At 38.9% G+C, this 27,652-nt stretch overlaps 1 protein-coding gene across 2 annotated transcripts; it reads left to right on the forward strand.

Annotated features, from left to right (window-relative positions):
- SLC18B1 (solute carrier family 18 member B1) lies at positions 1-27,422 on the forward strand. Of its 2 annotated transcripts, XM_019732747.3 has the most exons (14): positions 1-225; positions 1,778-1,917; positions 8,129-8,224; positions 8,566-8,639; positions 10,054-10,201; positions 13,280-13,436; positions 17,631-17,767; positions 19,715-19,816; positions 21,121-21,212; positions 23,172-23,267; positions 25,467-25,541; positions 26,212-26,305; positions 26,403-26,455; positions 26,678-27,422. In XM_019732747.3, the coding sequence occupies exons 1-14, from the start codon at positions 183-185 to the stop codon at positions 26,748-26,750; spliced, it is 1,380 nt and encodes a 459-aa protein (XP_019588306.3). In that variant the 5' UTR covers positions 1-182; the 3' UTR covers positions 26,751-27,422. The 2 variants fall into 2 exon arrangements, with proteins under 2 accessions (XP_019588306.3, XP_074189701.2); XM_074333600.2 differs by lacking the exons at positions 1-225; positions 1,778-1,917 and adding an exon at positions 7,802-7,934 and having other exon boundaries at positions 26,678-26,884.
- The last annotated feature ends 230 nt before the right edge of the window (positions 27,423-27,652 follow it).

The following is a 27,652-nucleotide window of genomic DNA, read 5'->3' on the forward strand; positions in this document are numbered from 1 at the left end:
AAGGAGTCCTTGGAGGCTGCCAGGAGCCTCCCGCAGGCAGAGCGCTGCCAGCCGGTAACTGCGGGTGCGGGCCCGGCTGAGTACTCTCCTCCTGCTTATCTGCTTGTCCTCCCGCTGGAGGTCGAGTCCCAGGGCGAGAACTTGGACCCGCGAGGTGCGTCGCCGGAGTCCGCGCTGTGCTCATGGACGTGGCAGGGGACCCCGAGGGCCCACGCCCCCCAGGAGGTAACCGAGAGCGGCACTGCCAGACGCGCCTCTTTGGCTTGGGTCCTGTGCCTTTATCGACGATTGAATTAGCTTTAGCTTGGTTTGTTTCCAAGGCGTTGGAAAAGACGGGGGCCTGGCCGTGGGGTTCCGGTCAACGTTTCTTTCCTCTCTGAAAGGGGTGAAGTATGGAACTAGGGATCTGTAGCTCCACGTTTAAGTACTGTGTGTTTAAGAGTGCATTCAAATAATATGCCGTCAGACAGCATTGCATTTTGAGTCCTCACTGTAGTCCCACCCTTTTTAACTCTCTTGTTTCCTTCCTCATCTACTGCACATTTTTACAAAGATTCTTAAGACGTCCTCATGTGCACAGATTTTTCTGCAATGACAAACTGAAAAATAGAGCGACCCATGTTTTTGTTTCTTAAATTTCTTTTTTCTCCAAACCATTTCGTTAAAAAATGGCTGATAGATTTGCTGGATACTTGAAACTGAGTAATCGACCTGGTGTCTTAAAGTTTAGCCCTGGGAATGAGTATTAAATTAATCGATGAAAAAGATCAATCATTTGCGTAAAAAAATATATATTGATTTACGGATTTGTGGGACTTGTATTTTCAGGAGCATGCCATTGTATTAATTTGTCAATTGAATGCTTTAGTTTGTTTTCTCCTACTTACACTTCTTTCAACTTCCGTACTGCCCTAAAATGCTTAAACAGCTAACATGACACACTTAAAACATTATTGAGGCTGCAACGTGGGGTGTCATGTGGGGTCTCAGCTCCGTTCCCCACATAAGAACCCAGGACATGGTGAGGACAAAAGGAACACCCACGGAGCAATAGGTAGGGGAGCCATACCACTATAGTCTCCCTGGTGGCTGGATTGGAGACACAGGACGCAAACATCCACCTGCACCCCAACAAGGGGTCTTCCTGCACCAGTCTCGCTTGCTAGCTCAGCCACCATCTTCTTGCTAGCCCCCCATTTTCTGCTAGCATAGCCACGGCAGTTATATTAATGCCTAATGGCTCACTGGTTACAGCTGACAGCCAACTAGCCACAGCTGATGGCCATCCAATCACAGCTGATGACCATTTACTACCTGAGCCAGCACCTTTCCACGTGAGGCTGAGAGCCTGGAGACTGCGCTCCTGGCTCTGTCCCCACAGAGGCCTTGTAGCACATGAAGCTACCGATAGTAACGGGAGAAACTACATTATGCTTCAATGAGCATTACCCTTTGGAGACCACCCTGTTCCCCCATTCTTCTTGAACGAATGTATTAAACGTGAAAGAAATAAGCCTTATAGTGGACGCAAAACAGATTAGATGGTTTGATAAATTCTGCACTGAAATTCTAATGGAATATGTAAATGAAAATGATGTTTTCAAAATTGCAGTGATGTATCAGAATTGTTATGATCAAATGTGCTATATTGAAAATAGCCTTAGGTTCTGCAAATGTTATTTTTAGAGTGTATCGTCTGTCCACAGAAGTAACATTTATGTACTTCAATCAGTAGTTGGAATTACATACTGGTAATTGTAGTGTGTTTGCATTTAAGGTGATGGCCCTCCAGGAAGTGCAAGAGAGACACCCAGCCGGCTTTCCAGAGAACAGCTTTTTGTATTGATATCGGCAGGTTCCCTTAACTTAGGTTCTATGATGTCCTATTCTATCCTTGGACCCTTTTTCCCCAAGGAGGTGAGACTTTTTTTATAACCTCATGAACTCTTAATTTTAAAAAAGCCTTTTGAGTTATTTTGTTTTAAAATATAGAAAATGTAAAGATCTGCATATAGTAAAGATGATGTATAAAACTTTAGCAAACAGAAGACTTCTTAAAGAATATTTGATACCAGAAAAAGAAAATTCAGCCAGAAAAAACATCATCTTGGTATGTAATTCACCTAAATATAATTGACCTTCTGAGGATTACTTTGCTTACCATGGAGTTTGATTAATTTTTATTTGGCTTCTACAATTAAGAAAAAGGGGGCTGCACTGAGTAATTGAGATTTTAATGTTACTGCAAAAGATCTATGTTAAGACAGTCACTCTGTTTCCTGGAGTTTGGTTTATTAATATTTTGGAATTAAGAAGCCATGGTCCACTAAATTCCCCTTTCTGATTTGAATTTTCTTGTGGAATCTAGAGGCTATGTTTGTGCCAAGGATTATTTTTGACTGGCTCCTTCTAATCATAGTCTTTTATATGGTGTTAGGGTCTATAGATAATGGCACAGGCTTAAAGGGAATAAATGAAATCTAGAGAATCTGCCGGGAATCTGGATGGTGATAGGATACAGTATGAAAGGAGTGGTGCTGGCTTGGCTGAGTGGAAATAATATGCCTATGGGTTTTATACTTCGTGTTCTTTGCCAAAGTCTCAACTCAATGCACTGGCCCCTCTCAGTCCTCTGCTTTGAGCACATGTAGTCTTCCATTCTGTGTGTGACAAAAGGGAATAACAATGGCTTTTCTGCTAAAGAACAATCCGACTCTGCACCCACGCGCTGCTGTTTAGTTTTCCATGTACTTTCCCACATACCCGTATTTAGCTACTCCATAGCATAGGCAGAGCAGTGAAAATCTTAACCATGCTTCAAATGAAGAAACTGACTCAGAAGTTGAGTGAGTGGCCCAATCCAATTCTGTTCACTGAATGGGAGTGGAAGGTTAACAACTTCCTACTCTAGAGTACGCTAAGCTGGGGATGCTAGGGCAGAAACAAGGTCAGGAACATGTCCCTCTCTTATCTGTCCATTGGGAGTGAAAAAATATGAAAAGGAAATTACACAGTATTTGGACATCCTTAAAGAAAAAGATGTCCAAAATGTTATGAGACTCTAAGAGGAAGGGTTAATTTTGCTGTGGTGGGGATGGGGGGGGGGGGGCGAAGAGAAGAAGGCAAGGTACTGCAAGGGACTTCACAGGATAAATCAAAGGTGGGTGTTGAGAAATGGTAGTACCTGTGGTGAACAAGAGGCAGTGGTGTTCTAGGAAACAGCTCGAGATAGTCACAGGATTAGCGCAGTTCTTGGCCAGCAGCAGACAACCTGGGGTGAAGTGAGGTCTGAAAGGAGGCAGAGGATCGAGGAGGCAGGTTGGAGTTAGAATGCAGGCATCCTTCAGTGCATGGCAAAGGTTTATTCAGTGAGAAGTCATCAGAGATGTTTGAGCGAGACAGAGGAGTCTGGCCAGATGTGGGTTTTGGGAAAAAATGATGGGCGGGAGCCTATGGAATTACGACAGAGGAGAACTGGTATATTTGCCAGCTCAGCTGGAACTCAGTCAGCACAACTAACTTTAGTTTCTTCTTAGTGGAATATAGACAAAGGAAAACCAGGCTGTGAGCTTGTGTTTTTGTTTTGTTTTGTTTTGTTTTTAAGTTTTTGATTGAGTTTTTTGCTCATAGGAGGGAAGGCTGAAGGAAAGAAGAATAGAGGCCTGGAAGAGAACATTCTGACTTTAAAATGTGTAGATATGAAGAGTGGGCTCTTCCTTTTCATTTCTTACTAAAGCTGTTACAATTGTTTTCTCCTGGGGACTGTCCTGTTTCCATCTACCATGGATGTCAGCTTGCAGGGGGTTGCTGTTGCAATTGGGAACTGTTCTGTCCCCACTTATGATGGATGTGAGTTGCTTATAGCCTGCAGGTGCAGCGGGAGCCAGGGGATCAGAGCCAAGTGGTTAATGTTTAAGCTCGCTCCTGCCAGCTTCCAAGCCTGTTAACTCTTCACTTGTCTCATCACATCTTCACTGACTCCTTTGAGGTACCTGTTTTAGTTTGCTAGGGTTGTCATGACAGAGTACCACATACTAGGTGTCGTAAACAACAGAAATGTACGGTCTCACAATTCTGGAGGCTAGCTGTCCGGAGCAAGGTGTCGGCTCCTCCTGAGGCCTCTAAGGGAAGGTTCAGTTCCAGGCCTCTCTCCTTGGTTTGTTGGTAGCTGAGTGCTCCCTGTGTCTCTTCATGTGGCCTTTCCTCTATGCATATCTCTGTGTCCAAACTTCCCCTTTTTATAAAGACACAAATTATTTTGGGTTAGAGCCTACCTACTGACCTAATTTCAACTTGACTGTGAAAGGCTCTGTCCTCAAATAAGGTCACATTCTGAGGTACTGGGAGTTAGGACTTCAACATGTGAAGTTGGAGGAACACAATTCAACTCATAACACTACCTGACCTTTGTGTAGTAGAAATATCGACTTCATGCTCCAGCCTACATAGAGCACAGCCTTTGGCAAGGATGCCATTAAAAATATCTTTTATCATGAATTCTCTCTTGTCTGCATACCATTATCTCATGTGGTTATTAGTCACGGTTGGGGAACGGCTAATTCTGGATCCTATAGAATTATGGACTTAAATCTTGCCCAAGTAATTACTGCTGTAGGTTCAACCTCTCCACTCTCTCCCGCCACCAGGTGCTTAAAGAGTGCATATCAGGGGGGACTTCCTGGAGTAAGGGGGCCCTTCCTAAAGTTGAGCTGAGAATAAGAGTTCACCTATCCAGTTTCCTGTGGTATAATGTAATGAGAAATAGGGTTTATTTAAAGAGACACAGTCTGACATGAAACGAACATTTTTGAAGAAGACAAAGATTGAATGATGATTGTAACATTACGTGGGAATCAATGGTATAAATTTTTAACTTAAAATTGTAGTTAGGGAGAAAAGGTAAAGAAATGGGATTATGGCTGTCGTAGAGAATGGATTTTAAAGGGTGTAGAAGCGTTTGTGCGTGCACATGCTTTTCTATATTAAGAGTAAAGTTATTTGCCAAAGAGCTGGAGCTCTGGTGAAAGGATGACTCTAAATTGGATCTTCCAATCATAAATATTCTCTCCTGGCTCCTGGTACAATGCCTCACACATAGAAGATGCTCAATAAACAAGCACTGATAGCCTGAGAAGATAGAGAATTGTGTAGCTCAGGCTTTACACTTCACGGTATTCCAAGCTGTTCATCCGACCTTAAAGAAATTAAACTCATATTTTAACTCCTTAAGTGGCTATAGCTAGAAACTGATGCAAGGATTCACATTTCCAGGGTTTTAAAAAGTTCTCCAAATCTTCTGTTTGTATACATGAATTCGGTTGTACGTCACAACTAATAGTAGCATTTGGAGCTCAAAAGAAGTAGATTTAGAATAAATACTCTATCATCTGTAGCAAAAATAGGAACACACTGATAGAATAGGCTATCGACATTAAGATATAATTGATGGGTAGGTGTTTGGGGAAAATGTAGAATGCTGGTGACAGAGGGAAGTATATTTTATCTGCATGGATGATGTCAGGAAAGAAAACTTTGGCTTCTCTAAACTGCCAGGTAGTTGGTATTAATATCAGAAACAGTACCAGGAACCAAGGGCAGAGACCCATATATTTTCTATTACCTCACAGATAACATAAAGTATGTCAAGATCAGCTTTTTGCTCAATTCCGTGGGTGAAATAAAGCCCAAATTTCCTCAGCTAAGATTTTTTTGCTTTTGTTTATACTCTCTCATGTTCTCTAATTCTGACTTTTTGCCCTTCAAAGCCAATAGTCCTTTTTTAGGGATTTGGGGGATTTATTGACGTATAATTAATATACAAAAATTCGCACACATTTAATATAGCCATCTTAATGAGTTTGGACATACGCATACACCTGTGATATCATCACCACAATCAAGATATTAAACATATCCACCACCTACAAAAATTCCCTTGCATTCTTTTGTGGGTTTCTTTTTTCTTCTTTCTTTTCCTTCCTTCCTCCCTCCCCCCCCCCCATTTTTTTTGTGGTAACAATACAACATGAGCTCATCTTGCTTAACAGAAATTTCATATCCAATGAGCAATAATTCCCCCACTACCCCCTCCCTGAAGCTTCTGATAACCACCATTTTATTCTCTGCTTCTGAGTCTATTTTAGGTATATATCACATAAGTGGAATCATGTAGTGTTTGTTCTGTGTCTGGCCTATTTCACTTAACACAATTTCATCAAGGGTCATCCATGTTGTTGCAAATGCCAGGATTTCCTTCTTTTTTCAAGCTGAGTAATGTTTCAATGGATGTATATTATCGCGTCCAGCACTACACGAGCTGTGGGAAGCGAGAAGGGCGGCGCAGGGCTAAGAAAAGACAGTAGCCAAGATTAGAGTGCAAGCGGGGACAAGGGTCTCAAGCTTCAAGGACTGAGCCCCAAATCGGGCCAGTGCGTAGTTTTTATTGGTAAACTTCTAAAGAGGTGAAAGATTGTCATTCTCAAGATCTGTGTGTTAGTAGCCTGCTGGCTGTCTTTCCAAAAGTTCCCATTGTGTTCCAGCTTGTACTTTGCCTTCACACACACGCACATCTCCAAGGAATCGTTTGAAGGGGAGGGACCAATATAATCCCATCGGGTCTCAGTTTGCTGAGACTTCCCCTCAAAGGAGCTTTTCCAATATCTCTCCATTGGGCCTCAGTTTGCCGAGGCACGCCCTTGTGAAAACCTGGGAAAAGTGTGGGGGAACAAACGGTTTGGCAGCTGTAAGGCAACAGTATATGCTACATTTTCTTTATCCATTTATCTGTCAATCGAAATCCGGGTTTTTCTATATCTTAGCTATTGTGAATAATGCTGTAGTGAACATGGGGCTGTAAATATCTCTTTGAGACACTGCTTTCAATTCTTAGCAGATGGATTGATTGCTGGATTATGTGGTAGTTCTATTTTTAATGTTTTGAGGACCCTTCTAACTTTTCCATAATGGTTGCACCAGTCTGCATTCCCAACAACAGGGTATACGGGTTCCAATTTCTTCACATCCTCACTAACACTTTTTATCTCTTGTTTATTCAGTAATAACCATCCTAACAGGTGTTAGATGATATCTTACTGTGATTTTAACCTGCATTTTCCTGATGATTATTGACCTTGAGCACCTTTCCATATACCTGATGGCCATTTGTGTGTCTTCTTTAGAGAAATGACTATTCAAGTCCTTTACCCATTTTTCAATCAGGTTCTTTGGTTTTTTTGTTATTCAGTTATAGGAGATTTTTATATTTTGAATATTAACCCCTTATCTAATAGATAGTTTGCAAATATTTTCTCCCATTCTGTAGATTGCCTTTTCCCTCTGTTGGTTGTTTCCTTTGCTATAAAGAAGCTTTTTAGTTTATGTTGTCCCATTTCTCTACTTTTGATTTTGTTGTCTGTACTTTTGGTGTCAAATCTAGAAATCATTGCCAAGACCAATGTCAAGAAGTACCTTCCCTGTTTTTAGTTTGAGGAGTTCAATGGTTTCAAGTCTTATGTTTAAGTCTTTAATTTGTTTTGAGTTGATTTTGTGAATGCTGTAAGACAGAGGTCCAATTTCATTCTTTTTTATATGGATATCTAGTTTTTTTCAATACCATTTCTTAAAGAGGCTGTGTTTTGCCCATTGTGTGTCCTTAGCACTTTTGGGAAAAATCAATTGACCATATGTGTGTGGGTTTATTTCTGGGCTCTCTATTCTGTTCCATTAATCTATCTGTTTGTAGTTATGCCAGTGCCATACTGTTTTAATTACTACAGGTTGGTAATTTTTTTTTATTAATTTCAGGTGTACAAAACAACATAATGATTAGACATTTATACACCTCACATGTAATTTGTTTTTGAAATCAGGAAGAGTGATGCCCCTAACTTTGTTGTTTCTCAAGATCATAAAGCTAACAATTCTTTATAAACATGGTGAGTGTATTATTTGCATGTCAAAGACTAGGTTTAGTATAGTTTCCCTTCTTCTGTCTGTTTTAGAATAATTTTTGAAATTGCTACACAGATAAATGTTACAAGATGATGATGCTCTGATCTAATATCTCCATTTTTCCACATTGATGCTAATTTGTCTTTCAAATACGGTTTTCTTTTCCATTTCTTTAAAGGCTGAAAAGAAAAAAGCCAGCAATACAGTTATTGGTATGATCTTTGGATGTTATGCTTTGTCTCAATTGCTGGCATCTTTGGTATTTGGAAAATATGTAAGTATTAAAGTTCATATGTACATTTTAATTTTAAAAAATTATGTTATGAGTTATTCTACTTTATTACTCTAGAATTTATAATGATACAGAAATAACCACCATTATATGTATGAATTGTGCCATTGTTGACAGTTCTATTCTTAGGGTTAGTTGATTTTTAACTTTTCATATTTGTAAGGAATACATGTTTTTATTCTATTAAAGAATTATTATCATTATATTAACTGTTCATATTTTCCTCAAATTATATATTTTCTGATACAATGGATTTGTTTATTTCAGTATTACTTGTAGCAATCATCAGTTTATCACTTTTCTTTGTGATTTCTTTATTATAGCTTGTACATATTGGAGCAAAATTTATGTTTGTAGCAGGACTGTTTGTCTCAGGAGGAGTTACGATTCTCTTTGGGTAAGCCATGTTCTGATATGTCTATGTCTAGAAGCTTTATAATTTGTCTTCAGTTTAAAATGTTAATGGATTCTTTACATCCGTCAGTACCACTGATTTTTGAGTGCCTGGCATGTGACTAACAGTGAAGGGAGTTGGGTGATGTAGGAAATAGGACGAGTGACACTGATCTTAAGAAAGAGTCCTTTAGGGAATCACCGATAAGCTGGCCACTGAATCTATTCCTTAGGGCTCCTGTGACTGTGAGTGATGGAAACTTAACTCGCATTTCTGAATCACAGAAATTTTTTGGCTTAAGAAAGAGAATTTCTTACCTAGAGAATTAGCTGAAGAACATCAGGAAACATATGTTAAGATAATGTCCTCAGAAGTCTTTCTCAAGTTCATGGCTCTGTTTTCCTTTTCTTATGCTTTGTTCTGGGATAAACTCCCCTTGTGGTGGCAAGGTGGCCCCAGCAGGTCCCATCTAAGAATGCCATTTTCCTAAGGCTTCTGTAGATTCACAGAATGGAGTCCCACTGGCCTGATCTTTGTTGATGACCCATCCCTGCATCAAGGTCACTGTAGCCAGGGGAAGAGAATGCTGTGATTGGCCAGGCCTCAGTCACATGCTCACTTCTAAGCATGGAAGCAGAATGGTTTCCCCTACTGCTACTTCAAAAAAAATGGACAGTAAGTGGCAGAGGCAAATTAGCTATGACAATTCTTAAACTTAGTGTCCTTAAACCAGCAGCACAGTGGCAAATCATATGGAAGAGCTTATGCAAGTTCTTGGGAAACAGAGGAGTGATAAGAGTTTGATAAGGTTATGATGAAGTAAACACAGGAAAACCTTCCTATCAAAGTAAATGTTTTTAAAACTGTGTGTGTGTGTGTGGGGGGGGGTCTTCTGTTTTCTGCATTTAGTCTTTTTTTTGAGGGTTTGAGCCCCACGGCGGGGTACAGGGGGGATATTGGTTTTTGTCAGAGTGATTCTATCTACATATTTCAAAAGGCCTATTTAGTATTATTTAAGGTATCAATTATGTCAGCAGAAAAGGGCAACTAAGTTGTCATTATGCCTCAAATTATTACTAAAAAAATATATATTTTTTTCCTACTCAAAGTATATAACAAAGCAACTTTTAAAAAAAAATTCATGAATATATGGTGATGGAAGAACTGACTCTGGGTGATGAACATACAATGGGATTTATAGATGATGTAATACAGAATTGTACACCTGAAATCTATGTAATTTTACTAACAATTGTCACCCCAATAAATTTAATTAAAAAAAAAAAATTCATATTCTAAAGAGATTTATTCTAATAACTATGGATGAGGTTCTACTCTATTCAGTGAATACAGTTAAAAGGAAAAAAAATAAAAACCAACCTGGCATTTAAGAATTATTTTATTCATTCTCTTTTAGTTTATTGGACCAAGTTCCAGAAGGACCAATATTTATTGCTATGTGTTTTCTGGTGAGAGTAACAGATGCAATAAGCTTTGCTGCAGGAATAACTGCATCTTTTGCTATCCTCGCAAAGACTTTTCCAAATAATGTGGGCACGGTATTGGTACGTAGTTTATATTTTTTTCCTATTTTCCTTTTAATGTATGCTAAAATATTTTTTTTTATCTTCCAAGTTAAAGCCGGGGTCCATTTTACTAGCCCCACTTTTTTCTGCAATCTGTGTTTGTTACCTTTTGCTCTAATTTGTACTTCCAGCACCAGGCTGTCAAAAATTGTACCATTAGTCTTACGTAGGTCTCTTCCTGGGCTTAGAATCCCCTGATGGGCAGTTTAATAGGTAAATGTGGTCCAAGCCAAATATTCTGTATGCGACTTTTTCTTTTTTAATCTCTCTAGTAGTATTTTGCTCTGTAGTAGTATTTTGTTCTCTCTGTAGCCTAGATTGGTGGTCTGCAGCCCGAAGCTCTCCTATACTTTAGAAAAGAGCTATCTTTAATGGCCAAACACTTGATTTATACTAGAGTCCTTCCTCCACTTTCCCCAGACTCATGGAAGGGATCTTAAGAGATCAGCTTGAAGTCCATAGCTTCTTCTGTGCTGTCTGTCTGAGGAGCATCCTCTTCTTTTGCCATAAAAACCCAGACCCTGGTAGCATGGTATTAATGTACATTCTCATATATTGCCTCGGTGTCTAGGCCTGTGGTGTTAGTGATATGCCAAATTCCTGTCCCAGCTCTTGGCTGCTGCCTCCCTGACAACCGGCAGGCGTTCCCATAGCTCTCTACTTGGACCTGTGCATCCCTGAAGGACCCGGGTCTGCACAGCAGACCAAATGTCACCTCAGAGCATATAATTGTCCTCTAGACCTTGGGTCTAATCAGCTTAGTTCCAAGGACTCCCTCATTTACCCATATTAATACTATATTTTGGAACTTTTGACTATCAAATAATTATTTGCTATGTAGACAGATAATATTCCAACTTTTTATTAAGCATATACATACAGAGGTGCCAAAAAATGTATACACATTTTAAGAAAGGAAAAAACTGTATTAAAATTGTAATATTCAATGTATACCGATAACAGAAGATGAATACAAGTCACGTTTGATTTCTGTAGTTATAGGAGGTGCTCAAAGTGGTTACCATCAGCGTAATTTTAATAGCTTTTTTTTCCTTTCTTAAAACGTGTATACATGTTTTTGGCACCCTGTGTATATAGGTTCATTTTAGGTTCTTTAGCCATTTGGTGTGCACTGGTGGCCATTGTGACAGGTATACTGTTTACATTTCCCAGAAATATACTTCTCAAGAAGGGTTCAGAAGACTTCTCTGTAAAACAAGGTTTTGTGGCTAAACATGTTCGGAGTGTACATATGCTGTCCAGTTCACATTAGTGAGTTAAGGCTCTGAGAAATTCTATAGTAGAGATACTTTATTTAATGTTCCAAAACTCAATTTGACTATAGAACCAGTTTTGACTCTTAAAAAACTTGTGTTCTGTGGAACATTCTGGAAAGTGCTGCTATGAAATTCCTGTGATGATGATCTAAACTATGATCCAACAGTCCAAGGGATTTTCTGACCAGCAGGGGAAACCAGTATTGGCATACCAAGTTTCTATATAGCAGCCAACAGATAACATACCTAACATGGCAGTTTGTCTGGATGACCTTGTCAAGATTAAATGTAGAATTCCTATATTCTTTACGAAACATTGAACGTTAATTAATAGACTACTTTTGTGTCTCCTGTGAGGTCTAAGGATGTAAGGTTGCAAGTCACAGTTTTTTTGTTTAAAGCTCCCAGAGTGATTTAAAATGGTACAACTTTTGTAAGAGTTCTGTAACAGTGAACTTTTTTCATAGCACTGTTTTGTTTATTTTAACTTGAACAAAACAAGAGTTTTACATGATACAAAATTCAAAAGTTACAAAAGAAAATATAGGATACAGTGAATATATTCTATATGTTACCATTCCTCAGCCTTCATAGACACCTGTTGTCCAGGCACCCAGTCCAGCATTACTCTCCCAGAAGGCAGCAGATATTACAGTTTTCTTCCAAAGGGATTCCATGTATTAATGTACACACATGTACCTACGTACACACACACATACATATACACACACTGAAAGACAGCATGATTCCCTACATTTTCTTTACATTAATGGTAGCATACTCTCTCCACTGTTCAGTCTTGTTGATTACACTAACGATGGAATCATCTTGGAGATCATCCTGTACCTAAATATGAAAAGTTTCTTACTTTGCTTCTCTTTAATGGCTGTATAGTACTTCACTGTATGGCTATAACCTACTTTACGTACATTGATGTATATTTAGATTGTTTACATCCTTTGCTATTGCAAATAGTGCTTCAGACATAAGCTTGTACATACGCGTATACCATATCACATCTTTATGTCTAGCCATATAATCTCCCGGAAGTGGCATTCTTGGTCAGAGAATGTGTGCATTTACAGTCATCAATTTGCCAAATTGCCCTCCAATATTCACTCACCAGCAACGCACAAGAGTGCTTCTTTTCTCACATTCTTGGCAGCATAAAGAGTTTGATGGGTGATAGGTGAATCTTGGTATCTTATGCTTTACACGTTAATTTTGTTTAAAAGTGAGGGTGAGCTTCTTTTTATATGCCTAAGAGCTTTGTATTTTGTTTTATGTGTCAACAGTCTATTTATAGCATTTGCCCATTTCCCTATTAAGTTTTTCATTTTTTTTCCACATTGATAAAATATATCTCTTGATATATTTGGGAAATTAGTCCTTTATCACTGTTTTTTCTCTATTCTTCATTTGTCTTTTGATGTGTTTTGCCATTCATTGTTTTTCCTGTTTTCATGTAATCAGATTTATCAATCTTTTCTTTTGTGTTTTCTGAGTTTTTGTGTCATAATTAGAAAACCTTCCCCACCATAGGAATTAAAAAATGAAAAACTCCCGTATTTTATTTTTTTAGTACTTATAGGATTTCAATATGTATGTTTAAATTTTGGGTCTGTCTTGGCAAGTGTGTGTGTGTGTGTGTGTGTGTGTGTGTGTGTGTGTGTAAATTGTGAGATGCATAGAATTGTTTTCAGATAGTGCCCATTAAATTTTTATTTGTTAATTTTTCAAACAAAATATATTAACTCAGCTCTCTTTTCCCCATTTTTAGGGAAGTCTTGAGATATTTTCTGGACTAGGACTCGTGCTAGGGCCTCCTCTAGGTGGCTTGTTGTATCAATCCTTTGGCTATGAGGTGCCTTTTATTCTCCTGGGAGGCATAACTTTGCTGATGGTACCACTCAACATGTGTATTCTACCTAATTATGGTAAGACCACATTTATTATTCATTTTAAGGTTCTTAAATTTAAGTATTTGTATGCCTTTGTTGGAGACCAATTTAACATATACTCATTTTTATTTTACATAATCAATAATAGATTTGAAGAGCACTGTGAAAGAACTGATTCTCTTTTTAGAAACGTTGCTATAGATGTTTATATGTAATTAGTTTATATGAATTTCTATGTATCATAAATTCTTTCTGACCTTTAGACTAGCAAATATTTCATTTCTGATCATAAAACGTCACCAAATGCAGTGCCAACTGGACGTAATCTTGGACTTAGTTAAATATTCGGAATGACAAGTTACCATGCACCACACATGGCACCAACCTTCTTGCAAGGCTATCAAAGACAGGAGAGCAAAGTCGCACCTTCCTTCCCAGAGGCCCTTGCAGCTCTCTGTGTAACACACCCGAGGTGCAAGGACACAGGGCCACATCAGGCAGTAATGAGAGTCATCCTGGCTTCAAAGCTTCATGCCCCATACACGTTAACCTATCCTGTAACAACTCCATGGGCATAGCTGCCAGGGTCTCCACGAAGGACATCTGGGGTGCAAGTCAGCACGCTCAGGGACGCACAAATACCCCATCCGGTGTTTGTGGTTTGTTTGTAGTTCCTTCTGTACAGATGAAATTTACCAGGTCAGGGTCATTTTTATTATGAGCAAGATGGCCTAGTAACGTGCTTGGCATTTTACCCTTATCAGATTACTAGGGGAACAGAGCTAGAGAGTTCGCTGGAGACGACAGAGCTAGAGATGGTTGCTACAGGGGCACCATCACCCTGAAACACAGCGGTGCCTGTCCTCTTTCTAACACCCGTAACACCTTAACAAGGACCGTTTCCATAGTCCTGCATTCTAGGCGGTGCTCAGACTTGGTTCAAACATGAGCACTTGGCTGATGACTAAGAAACTAACCCCAGGTCAGATTCTCATGCAGCAGGGGAAAGAGTTTTGTGAACGCGCTTTACCACACCATTTAAGGAAAAAAGATTTTGCTTACTAACAGTAGGACATGGTATTTAGAACATCTGTGATTAGGTGCTGGGCTGGTCCCAACATCTGTTATCCCGGAGTCCTGGCCTGCTCTTCTTACTTCCTCCCTTTACCTCCACAGATTGGTATATTTTGCAGCCCCCTCTAATTGCCATCAGCCTAGTTGCTTGGTACTTATTTCTCTTCATTTCTGTTATTCCCCAATTAAAATTTCCCTGCATCTTCACTGAACTTAACAAAGTCCCAGCTAACTGTATTTTTTTTTATGAACAAAATGGTTTGACAAACTTGCCGTTTATGTACAGAAGGATCTTAGTGAGATTGAATGGAAAAAACTGGTGTAAAAATATCTAAGATTGATCATGTTAAAGCTGTATATACTGATCTAAATGTTGCCATTAAGGAGTGCTTTTTAAAATTATTGTTTAGGAGGGCTTGTAAGTAGAAGCTAGAAAATTAAATCCTTTATTTTGATGATATTGGCAGAATTTTGTGTTCTACTCCACTGCTTTACCTCCTTCTAGACCCATGGACAGTGTGGCTTTAGCTTTGGGTGGCTATGTCAGCTTTGGTTCCGCCCTCTCCCTCATCCTTTATATCTGCTCTCCAAGTCCCCTTTTCTGTACTGCTCTAAAGAAATGTTTTTAAAACACAGTCATGGACGTTAATCCTCTTATTAAAAATCCCTACATTTATAAAATGTGAGCTTTTTTTCTGAAAGCCATTAAGCGCTGTTGTTATATTTTAGCAGAGGAGTCACATGAGCTGGAATATTTCCCCCTCCAACTACCTAACTCGTACATATCCTTCAAAACTTAATTTGTATTACCTCTTTTGGGAAATTTTTCTGAATGTTTTCAATCATTGGACTAAATGCTGAGTAAGTTGTGCTGCAGTGCTCAGTATTTTTCCTGCCCCGCTTACACCCGAGGGATACCCCACATCCTTCCCCACTCCCCATCTCTACTAGTAGCTTATTTGGCAGGCATTACCAATCATGAAGCCACATTCCTCTTAGAAGAGTATATCAGATTGGGGGAGCAGAGAGAGTACCTGAGTAGCTTGGAAAAGCGCCCCAGGCGATTCTGCCATGTGTCTCTTGAAGCAGATATCACCCTAAGTTTTTATTACTTGAGCTTTTTCAACAGCTTAATTAAATTCAGTATGTGTTTGTTTTCATGGACATTTTTATGTATTATTTTGATAACCCCTTTTTCCACTTTGGATTTAGAGAAGGGGAACATTTATGCCATAATACCTTGTCTTACACCATAAATCCATAATACCTTTTATATGCCCAATAAACGTAAGTGATTAAAGTTGATCTTTTGTATCTTATATCTTAAAGGGGACTAATAAACATCTTTAACATATAATGCAAAGTCCACCCCCGCCTCCCTGGTGGCACTACCCCACTGCGCCACACGGTGGTGTCTGTTCTCTTCCTAAGTCCCATTACACGCTGCTGTTTCTGTAGTGGACCGTCCTGAGCTGTGCTGTGATTTGGTTTACGGTTGAAGATTTGACTGAAAATCAAGAAACGAACACCACGGTATCCCTTTATCCCTCGTATCCTGACAAAGCCTAAATACAGCACTTAAAATAGTTGAACCACTCTTTGTGCTTTTTTTTGTACTTTGCTCCATACTGGATCATTATTCAACTGGAATTTACTGGTAATAAACCATGGTGGGTACTAGAGAAGAAATGGGGATATAGGCGTGCTGATCCTGACTCGCAAAGAGCTTCCTCGTCCAAACTCTGCCAATATCACCTCTGGCCTGGATCGCGGCGACAGGCTCTTGTCTCCATTCTCCACGAGGCCACAGAGAGGTCCCTTTAAACCCCAGACCTGAATCTCATGCCTGTGTGAAATCCTTAGCGATTGCTCAGGTTTCTTAGCATAGTTCAGAAAGTCCTGCATAATCTGATCAGTATGCTGTTCTGCTGTCTGATCTCCCCCATTACATAGGTGTCTCTACCCCAAGCTCCATCCTCCAGCTTTGCTTCTCTACCTTCACTCCCTCAAACACAATAGTTTTTCCTCACTTCTTGGAATGTGCCATTCCTGGAACCATATGCCTGGATTATTCTTTCTTTCTCCTTTATTTGCCTATGTCAAACTCATCTTTTAGGCACCCACTTAGATATCACTTTTGGAAAGCCTTTTCTCCTATACAGCGTTTCTTGTTTTTTTGTTTCGTTTTGTTTTGTTTTTAATGGAAACGCTTATGTGCTCCAATAGGTACCTTCCTGGCTCTCTCCACGTTTTACTGTAACTTCTCTATGAGGACAGGGTCTGGGGTTTGTTCTCCCCTGCATTTTGCATGGTACCTGGCTCAGCAAAGATTCTGTTCACTAAATTAATCGGAAAATAGGAAAGCCACTGAAAAATAGTAAACAATGTAAAATGAAATATAGTTCAGGTGCTAAAATATATGGTATAGACTTGAAGTTCAGCAGGAAACCAGAGAAAGATAAAATGTGTGGAATAATTAGGGTCAGAGCCAGAATTTACAGAGTGTGTAGAATTTGAAAAACTAGCAGGGGAAAAGAAAGGAGTCCTAGGCTATGACTGGAGGCCTGGAAACAGCCATGCCTGGTGCTGGGAACAGTGAAGAAGCTGGGGGAATAGTGGGAAGGTAGTTTGGTGCTCAACTGACCTTCAATGCTAAGTGTAATTCATGTGATTCAGTAGCACCACTTTCAATCCAGTGTTTTCTTTGCCGGCAGGAAAAAAAAATCGTCCCGTGTTCTTTGACTAACTGAGGTTCCTCTTCAGCACTCATTCATTGTTCCTTGATAAAGCTTCTGGCTTTTTCCGTGCACCAAATTAAACTACATGTTCTCTATTTCGCCTGGGGAAGGTCTCACTTGCTTCTGGATTATAACCTATAACCTAAGACCTCTTCTTCTCCTCACACTCAGATTCTGGTTGATTTCTTTGAATGTGAGACATTATTTTTTAAGAAAACTGAATATGGCCTCTAGGTTTGAATAACTGATATGCAAATATAAGTAATATACAATTTTAGGCACTCTCAGAGGTGCAGTTATTTTGAGTACCAGACAAAGATGGCCTTACTAATTTTAATTTTCAAAACAGGTTAAATGATAAAGTTAAGTGATTTTAATTACTCTAATTTTTTTTTTTTTTTTTCATTTTTCCTGGAAGAGTCTAATCCAGGTAACCCCTCATTCTGGAAACTCATCACTCTCCCCAAGGTTGCCCTTATCTCCTTTGTCATCAACTCGCTCAGCGCTTGTTTTGGCTTCCTTGATCCTACCCTGTCTCTTTTTGTTTTGGAGAAGGTAAGTCACTTGATTGCTAAAGAGCTCTGCATTGTTAAAGGTGGACATAATTACTTGCTCCTGGTCCATGCTTTGTGAACAGTTCTCTGAGTGGCTGGGAGAAGGGGGCTGAATGGGAACAGCACACTGAGGTAGCCTGTACCTTCATCTGTGATGTCCCTATAACTAGGAATCTGATTCAGTAAAAATGAAAGAAACTTTTCACTAAGTGGCCCCACCATTGGTCTTCTTCTTTCAAAGGCCAAACTCAAGTCATCATATGTCTGGCTTGTGTATCATCCCGGATGCTTAATAAGAACACTTTTCCTCTATTTGTTTTAATTCCAGTGGGGAGTTTGGGATACTCATTGGCTCATTTAATGGAAGGTATCCTTCTTTTCTACCAGATCCCCTCTGAGTCCACTTACTTTTTAGGCTGTTGCATATAACTGAATGACTATGGACTATATTGGTCTGGGATGGGAGAGAGGAACCAAGAACTTCTCCATTGTTTAGAGCTGAAAAATAAATACTGAATTCTGAAAGTTTGATGTCATAGAAAATTGTTCTTAGATATTTTTGAAAAAGATTAGTGATAATGCAATAAAGTGTATTACGAAGGCTGGTTGTTAATTATATGGGAGAATTAATGTGTGTCTATAAAGGCAGAAATTTGTCGATTGCGGCCCACACTGACTTTATGTGAGGCACTGGAATTAAAAAAGCACAGTTACCAGAAACACAATTCCTTGAAGTCACTAAAGACAGTTTGGGGTATGTGAACTACTCAAAAAGATAAGCTTAATCTGGGGGACTGTAATTTTAATGCCCGGCCCAAGGTTTAGAGAATAATAGACTATCATGCTAAAGCAGTGAGCATCTAGGAGGTAACACACAAGAAAAACATGTGTGTGGTGACACATTTACATCAACAATGTGTATCTTTAAAAGTCGTTTTTCTGTCCACGGGAAGTTGTGTCTAAACAATGGAAAAAAACTGTAATCAATCTCTGGTAAACCCAAGTCACTCATGTCTATCTCATAAGAAATCTTTAGAAATGTATTTTCCTGTCACTTTTTTTATCTTGTTATTTTTCTTCTGACTTATCAGTTGTTTGAATTGATGGTTTGCTATGTAGTCATTGGTCACCCAGCCTTTTAGAGTAGGGAGAGTTCCGCCCTGCCTTCCTCGAGTTGTAACATCAAAAGAAGACATATCTGACGTTTGTATCTTGCTTGTGTCTTTAAAGGATTAATTTTGAGCATAAATTAGTATTTGTCATAAACTTGTTAAAATGTATACTGACTCATAAAGAAATCCCATGGCCTTAGTTAAGGAAATTAAGGAAAATGAGAACAACTCAGATATCAAAGGCATTTTTATCATCTTGATGGAGTGACAGTATCAGAGTTATGTGGTAGCTAACTGTTTCCAAAGCTTTTCACAATGTGTCATAGCATTGAATTCTTTGATTAGGGATTAATATCCCTTTGAGATGGATAGAACAGATAATGTCATCAGTGTTTTTTATACTAATGCATTCAATCTGTGGACAGTCAGTATTTACCCGCTTGCTTGTTAGAAATGCATATTCTCAGGCCCAGTCCAGACTTTTGAATCAGAAATTCTAGGGCTAGTTTCCAAGAACCTCTTTTAACAAGTTCGCCAGGTATTTATGCACACAACAGTTTGCAAAGCACTGGTTTACAAGTAAAAACCTGTGATTCATAGAAGCAAAATTATGTCAAACGCTACAAAGCAAAAGATCTAGGACTTCTGACCTCTGGTTAGATTTTTTGTTTCCCTCATAGAGAAAAAGCAATCCATTTATAAAAGTAAGATAAAAAATTAGGAAGGATGCTGAGTGTAATTAGTAGACTCATGGTAGATAAGAATTGAAGAAATAGGAGACAGAAGATAGATACTTATTTTAAAAATGTAACTTTAATACAGAATTTCTTTTACAGTTTAATTTACCAGCTGGACATGTGGGACTGGTCTTCCTGGGTTTGGCGCTGTCCTATGCCATTTCTTCACCACTCTTTGGTCTACTAAGTGATAAAATGCCAGTATGTACACTTAATTTATATTTAAGAATGCTTTTGTATATTTAGGCCAGTGGTTTTTTCCGTTTGTACCTCTAGAACTCTAGAGGTCCATTGATTAAAATGGACATATCCACTTTTTTTAATTTCAGTTTTATTGAAATAGTGTTGACAAAATTGTAAGATATTTAAAGTGTACACCATGGTGATTTGAGATAGATATGCTATATCGTGAAAGGATTCCATCCATCTACTTAATTAACATATCCATCACCCCACCTATTTATCTTTTTTGGGGGGTGTGGTAAGAACATTTAAGTTCTAATTTATTCAATTTTTTGAGCTAACGGAGAGGTACTACTGTAGGTTCCAGTGACTTTCAACATGCCATCACCCTGAGCATATTCACCGTTAATTGCTTTACCTGGGAAAAGAGGAATCTTGTGTTAAAACTGTTGAAAAACTACTGCATTAGACTTTCTAAAGGAAAAAGCTCTCTTGATGCAAAAAAAAAAAAAAAAAAAAAAGGTTGACTTTAATAAATAGGGCAGAGTCCAAAGGTGGTTAGGACTTGATCAAATTGAGAATTGAGACAATCCAGCTTTCTGTGAGAGGGAAAGGATCGGCCACGTCAGCATGCGTTGGCTGTTCCACGAGCCATCCTGACAGAAAAGCCCTTCAGTCCTCCTCTAACCAGGGCTGCGCTGTCCAGTCCAGGTGACTGGTACACAGAACTAGTACTGTTAGCCAAGTCCCAAGGTTCCATGGCTTTTGTGCTTATTTTTAGCATTTCCTTTCTTCGTTGCATTTGCATATGAATTTATCAAGACCTACATTACATGGAGATTACTAAATTACCCAGGTGACAAAAAGCAAGTGTCTTAAACAGTGTTTGGAACGTGGTTTTAAGACATAGTCTTATATAACTGAGCAGCCTGTGCACCTATAATTGTTAGCCTGCATCCTTGTAGTTTATAAGGAATAATTTGATTGGGTACTTTTTTAATAATGTGAGTTTTCTAGGTGTTTTCCCTACTCGTTCCTCAAAAGCAATGACTGCTTTTGAAATTGTTCTGTTTGAAAGAGTTCGTCATGTGCAAACTCCTCAATGCACCCCCTTTCCAAGGACTCCTTTTGCAGTCCCTGTCTTGGAGGACATTGTCCTTGCTTTTGTTGTGTTTACCATCTACATATTTTAAATGTAAACATTTGTTTTTTTCAATGTATTTGGATTCTTTAAAGATCATGATTTATGTTCCTCAGGGATTTTTTTATATTCTTTGATTACAGAGGGTTCTAAGAGTTTCTTTTGTCCCTTTCTTTACCAGCATCTAAGAAAGTGGTTTCTGGTTTTGGGGAACTTAACCACAGCAGTGTGCTACATGCTGTTAGGACCTGCCCCAGTCTTGCACATTAAAAGGTAATTGTTTTTCTTCTGTATTTTTGACTGACTAGCATTAGGGATTTTTTTTTTTTTTTTTAAATTTTAGTGTCACACTGGTATGGCTTAGTATTTTGAGCCTTATTATTGAAGTAATTAATTTGATTTAGGATTATATTGAATTGTTTGTTAGATTGACGGTATTTTACCATATTACAAGTTAGCAGTGGTACAAGCAAACGGCAATGCATAAATCTGTATCAAATGAGAAATGTGCTTATTTTTTCCTTTGTGTTTCAATGGCACATTTGTTTGTACTTTATTTTTAAAACAGCAGTTGCCACCTGCCTGTAGTTGATAGTTCTTAGAAGATGTTTTGTTTTTACTATTCCTCTTCCTTACTTCTTGAAGCAGAGGACAATTTTTTTTTCTTTATCATCCTTAGCATGTAGTAGCTGCTCATTAAAGCTTGCTTAATATAATTTATTTGCTAAATAAAGTAAGCTTCTTAGACATTTTCAAGTACTTCTGGGATAAAGCGCAATATAGAAAGAGAAAGGGTTTCAGAGTCCTTCAGATTTAGGTTTACATCCTGGCTTTGTCATTTACTAGATATGTGAACTTGGGTAAATCACATAATTTCCAAGAGCTTCAGGTTTTTTTCTTTTCTTCTTCTTTTTTTTTAAATCTACAAGAGAGAGTTGATAATAATACTGTTGAAATAACTTTCAGGGCCCAAGAAGCTGCTCCTGCCTGGGGGGCTACATCAGCCAAACAAACCTTATATAACTTTTGTGTCCCTATAATACTGGCAGAGCAAATCCTCTGAAGTGGGGACTCAAGCTCTGGGCCAAGAAGGTTCTATGTTTCACGTAGGAAAGAACTCAGACATGAACCAACAAAGAGTTTAAAGTGAAAGTCAGTTTATTTAACAGAGAGTAAGTAGGAAAGGAAAGGCCCCCCCCACAGAGTGGCGGTCTGTACTCACTAGTGAGAGAGAGACCCCCCTCCCGTTGGGGTAGGGTTTACGTGTGTTTCTTGTTTCCATGGAAAATTTGTGCGAGGTACAAGAAGAATAGGGGCAGGTTTACCTTTGCCCTTTGTAAGGTACAGCCTGTGGCTAGTGTGTAATAGGTTTAATTATAAGAATGGCCATTATAATGGAATCTCTTTACTGGGTAGCTTCGGCAGGTTTGTTCTGTGTGACTGATTCACGTCTGCCTGAACTCTCCTCCCAGTTCTTCTTTTGTAAACAAATAGTCCTCATGCCCCTTCCCTGTATTACCTGTAAATGCTGTCCTTGACCAGAAATGCAGTCTATCCAGTCAGCCAAACCCAAACACTAAGCCAGCCCTAGGCCTTCTCACCCCAGAGTTGGCAGTGTGGCCCCAGCCAATCAGATACATATTCTTTTCCTCTTCCTCATTTACTCTTTATCCTATGAAAATTTCCTGCCTTCCTCTCTATCTTGCAGTTCTCCAAAAGGAGATTGTCCACTTCACAGTGTTAAATAAAGTGTGTTTTTATCAGCTAAATTGTCTGCTTTAATCATTTTTTAAAATCACACAGATGCTGCAAGGATTCAGGGTAATGGACGTTCAGTAACTGGCATCGTGCCCGACATGATACACATGTTAGTGTCCTGTCACTTACCGTTGCCTTTCTATGCCATTTTTGAGTCAATTGAAGAAACATTAGCACTGGCATTGTCACCAATTTTGGAAGGATTGTGTATGGTGATAAAAAGGCAGGCTGACTCTAGGCATGTGCTATATGTGACCAAAGACATTGAGGTATCAGGATGAACTGACCCCACCCCAAATAGGAGGAACTCAAGGATGCTGTCACAGAATGAAATGGGATCAGATGGGAAATAAGGATGAGACTAGGCCTGGAACCTGTGAGAGGAACTTCTCTGAGCCTGCCTGCCCTCCGTAGTATGAAGCTTTGTGTCTCTTAAAATGCTAATTTTTTTTTTCCTCCAAAACTCTTTTTCAGTCAGCTTTGGCTGTTGGTGCTGATATTAGTCATAAATGGCATCTCTGCTGGCATGAGCATAATTCCAACTTTTCCGGAGATTCTCAGTTGTGCATAGTAAGTCACTTTCATTGCTTGAAGAGCTGTATTTTGAATAGCAGTGAACATCACAGGCTTTCTTGAATTTCTCAGTTTTGTAGGATGTTGGATATTTTTTTCACAATACTAAATCTTCATGATTTCGTGTCACATACTATTGTGATATAAATAGTCTATGCAATAATGTAATGATATAAGTGATAATATAGAGTAGTATTAACACAGTAATAGGCAATATGGGTTGTGGATAGAGGCTTTGCTTGGTTTATGCCTCTGTACAGATACACTTTTAAAAAGCCAAAGCAAAATAGAAAAGCATCAGCATTGTTTCTGTCCCATGGAGGAAGACCATGCAAGAGCATAGAGTGACCAGGTAAAATGAGTCTAGAACCAACTCCAATGAGTGGGGTTTCCATACCACCAGGCCATTCTCTCACCAGCCAGATGTACTACAATTCAACTCAGTTCTGACACTGTCAACCCAGAGATACCATCAGATTTTACAGGTTAGGGGCTCAGTCCCACAAGACTGTCCCCACAAGTCCAACTTATCACCTGTACTCCTGACCAACTGGCTAAATCAGAGGTTTCCATGACCCCTTGCTTGGGTTTGATTAATTTGCTAGAGGAGCTCACGGAAGTTAGGAAACCAGTTTACTCATTAGAATACAGTTTATTACAAAGGACAATAAAGGGTAAGAATGAACAACCACATGAAGACATACTTGGGGTGAGGCCCTGAACAAAGGAGCCTCTGTCTCCATGGAGTTTGGGGCCCTGCACAGTGGTTTGTGTAAGCATTCTGGTTCACCAACCAGGACCCTGTTTTTGGGTTTTTATGGAGGCTTCATTACATAGGCATGATTAATTAAATTAGTGGCCATTGGTATTTGACTCAACCTCCAGCCGGGACTCCCCACTCCCAGGAAGTGGGCAGTGTGGGGAAGGGTGTGTGTGTGTGTGTGTGTGTGTGTGTGTGTGTGTGTGTGCTGAAAGTTCCAATCCTCTAATAACGGCTCTCCTGGCCAATAGCTCCCATCCTTAGGTGTGTTAAAGGAGAATGAAAGCGTTCTTATATCATCGCAGGAAGGCATTCCAGAATGTAGAAGTAAGCCATGTGAACACAGCCAAACAAGCAGAGAATTTATCAAAAGAAAGAAAGAGAATACACTCCCAAAATGATGGGCATGGGCAGACCAGGAAAACTGGCAACTGCACCGAAGAACAAAGAAATTTAGGATTATTCGAATGAGGACACAAAATATTCAGGGATAGTGTTGCAGGCATTCCCAGAGCGGGTCTTTGCTGATCACTCCTTCCTGTGGGGACCTGGGATTCCCTTGTTTTTATTTGGCCCTGTTGGAACTGGCATGATGACACGGGGTGGAGGTTTTTCCACACAGGGGCTAGAGATTTTTCCCTGCCCACAATACTAATAGTATTATACTCTATTACAATGAGCTGTAGCTGCACCTTTTCTTAAAAATGACCTTATCTCCTCCTCTATTCTTCCCTTCCTCCCTCTTTTTCCCAGCATACCCTGTTCTTTCTGCCTATGGTAACAGGTGTTTTCCAAAAGTCACCTCATTAATGTAACAAAAGACTTTTATTGCTTTCATCAGTTAGGAAATGTCAAGGGTTTTAGGGGCTCTGTGCCAGAAATGGAAACTAAGACCAAATGTATTTTTCTTATTATAAATCATAATATCACCCCAGGCGTTTGTCACTTGGCCATTGGTCTTTTGTTTAATGGGCATAGTGATGAAGAACACAAAATAAACTGGAGGAAGTTCATTTCAAAGTGAACTTTAAGGAGAATATTTGTAATTAGGCTGTGTCAATTCAACAACTCTCACAGAAATAAGGGACTATCCCTGTATTTCCTGAAAGTTGCTCATTGTTCTCTTTATATGTTCTTCTCATTTTAAGAATTTCTTTGTAAATCATATATTTTTCTGAGCATTTAGTGCAGATGGGTTGTGCTTCTTGATATCATTTCTTATATATGCAGTAAAATTGTTTTTAGAAAACCATGAAGTAAACATCGGTATGAAAATTACTTCAAATTAGATTAGCTTTTAATCTTAGGAATGGAGTGTTCTTGCTATTGGTTTTGTCCAGATTATCCCTGGTTTACCTTAAATCTGTGATACATAACTCTTTTCTTTCACGCAGGTTTCCCTTTTAATCACAGATACCTCTTATCTCTCTTTGCAGTGAAAATGGATTTGAAGAAGGATTAAGTACACTGGCGCTGGTGTCAGGTCTGTTCAGTGCAATGTGGTCAGTTGGGTGAGTAGCCATCACATTCCGTTCACACCTGTAAGATGGAACAGATTTTACAGATGAAGAAGTTGAGACACTGAGACAGATGAGTTGCCTGAAGGTGCATAATTCATTTCAGGCAAAACCAGTCTTAACCTACACCTTCTGACTCCGAGATCATTGATTACACCAGCAGTTTTACCATCTAATCAAACTCGCCCCATATACTCTGTCGTATAACAATGGTAGTTTTAAGTTCCTTTATCAGCATATCTCAGTTTTTAAAAAGTATACCTTTGTTTACTGATTTTTCACTTTCTGCTATACCAGTGGTAACGGTATGCTGACAATGTAGATACCCATAAATACTCGTATGTACTGACTTGTTATTTTTCATACAAATACTGAGAAGAGTAGAGAGAATAATATAAAGATCCTTTTGAGTGCTTATCATCTTGTCGTATAATGCACCCACTTTTTAAAAGCTGTTACAATTTTCTAGTTGTTTAAAAACTTAAGCATCGTCATTATCAGGTTAGGTTGAATGATTTTCTTATACCCAATGCTATGTCCAAGAATTGCCATTTTTCTTTATAGTTCCAAATTATTGAAGACCAATGACTGAGAGATCATGCAGCCTTTAGGAAGGAACTCTTTTTTTGCACTACTTAGTACCCTTTCCTCTTTTCATTCTTAGTGCTATTGTAGGACCAACGCTGGGTGGATTTCTGTATGAGAAAATTGGTTTTGAATGGGCAGCAGCTATACAAGGTCTGTGGGCGCTGACAAGTGTGAGTAATCAGTCTTTTATGTTTATTTTCCTTACGCTTGTAGAAAAATGTGACTTGGAGAATTGACACTAACCAGTACCTTTAATTGTGTTAAAAGGGATTAATGATGGGCTTGTTTTATCTGCTGGAGTACTCAAGGAGAAGAAGAAGGTATGGTCAACTCTTGAGCTTTTCTCTTCCTTTAAAAGATGGCCTGTGGGAATGAAAAAGAAGTACCATTTACCTCCATTCTTCCAGTCATCAGATTTCTGGGCACTCTGAGCCTCAGGACTTGGTGGACACATTTAAAGAGATAGTTGGGTAGAGATGTAGGTACTGAGTTTTTTTAAGGTGAGAAATGTTGAGGTTCTTCTTTTCTTCCCTTCCATGTAGGGTGAAAGTTCCAAATACCCTTGGCACAGAGGCGGAACGAACTGCTCTCTTGTCTGATGAAATCAAGCCTTGAGTATCTGGGATTGATACAAGGTTTGGAGATGGAGGTGCCTTACCTTGAACATTAAAGTGGCAAAGTGAAAAGTTTTCTTAACTTTGTGCACAGAATTCCATGAACCCTATACCAGCATCCTGGAAGTGTCCACATGTTTTTGGATGATCTGTGTTGTGCCACATTCACTATTGCCCTTCAAATCTGGCTTGCAGGACAAGCCAGATTAGAAGCATTAAGTTCAGAAGAGTAGTTGAAAATCAGAAAAAGTTTGTGTTTTTAAGTGACCAAACTGAGCCTTAAGATGTTATTGACTCGGGGTCTGCTGTTTCCTCTGTTTACTTTCCGTTCTAAATGCACTGATTCTGTGAATGTACCTTTTTATATTAACAGGGTAAGAAATTATATGCTTAAGGGAAATAATTGATATGGTTAAAATAATATAAAGATGATTCAGTATATACAATAACTATAAATTCAGTTTGTAAAATATATGCCTTATCTGTGTCCTGAGATTTTCTTGTTGAAAGGCAAAATTCCCACCTACCATGTAAAAACTATCATTTCCTGGCCTTCAGCTCTTCTAAAAATTTTGTTTGTATGGAAGGTACAAGAATAACATTACTTGAGACTTCCATTTTTTGTAACATGCTTTCAATTATGATCTGGATTTATAAACAGTGCTTGGTATAACATTGTTCATTTCCCTTAATGTCTCTGTGACAGTTCTACATTTGTTTGTTTTTTGTTTGTTTTTTTTAAACATATTCCTATTAGCATCCATTCCTAGAACAGGTGACCTCATAGGAGTGCTTGTTATATGATAGGGAAAGGGTTTCTCCGACTTCCTGTAAAATCCATGCTGTTGTTTAAAGTGAGAGAATTTCTATTGTGCAACTTGCATACCTCCTGATCCATTTTTG

This window comes from Rhinolophus sinicus, chromosome 2 (genome assembly GCF_057876585.1).
Source record: "Rhinolophus sinicus isolate RSI-liver-muscle chromosome 2, RSI-T2T, whole genome shotgun sequence".
NCBI classification, from domain to species: Eukaryota; Metazoa; Chordata; class Mammalia; order Chiroptera; family Rhinolophidae; genus Rhinolophus; species Rhinolophus sinicus.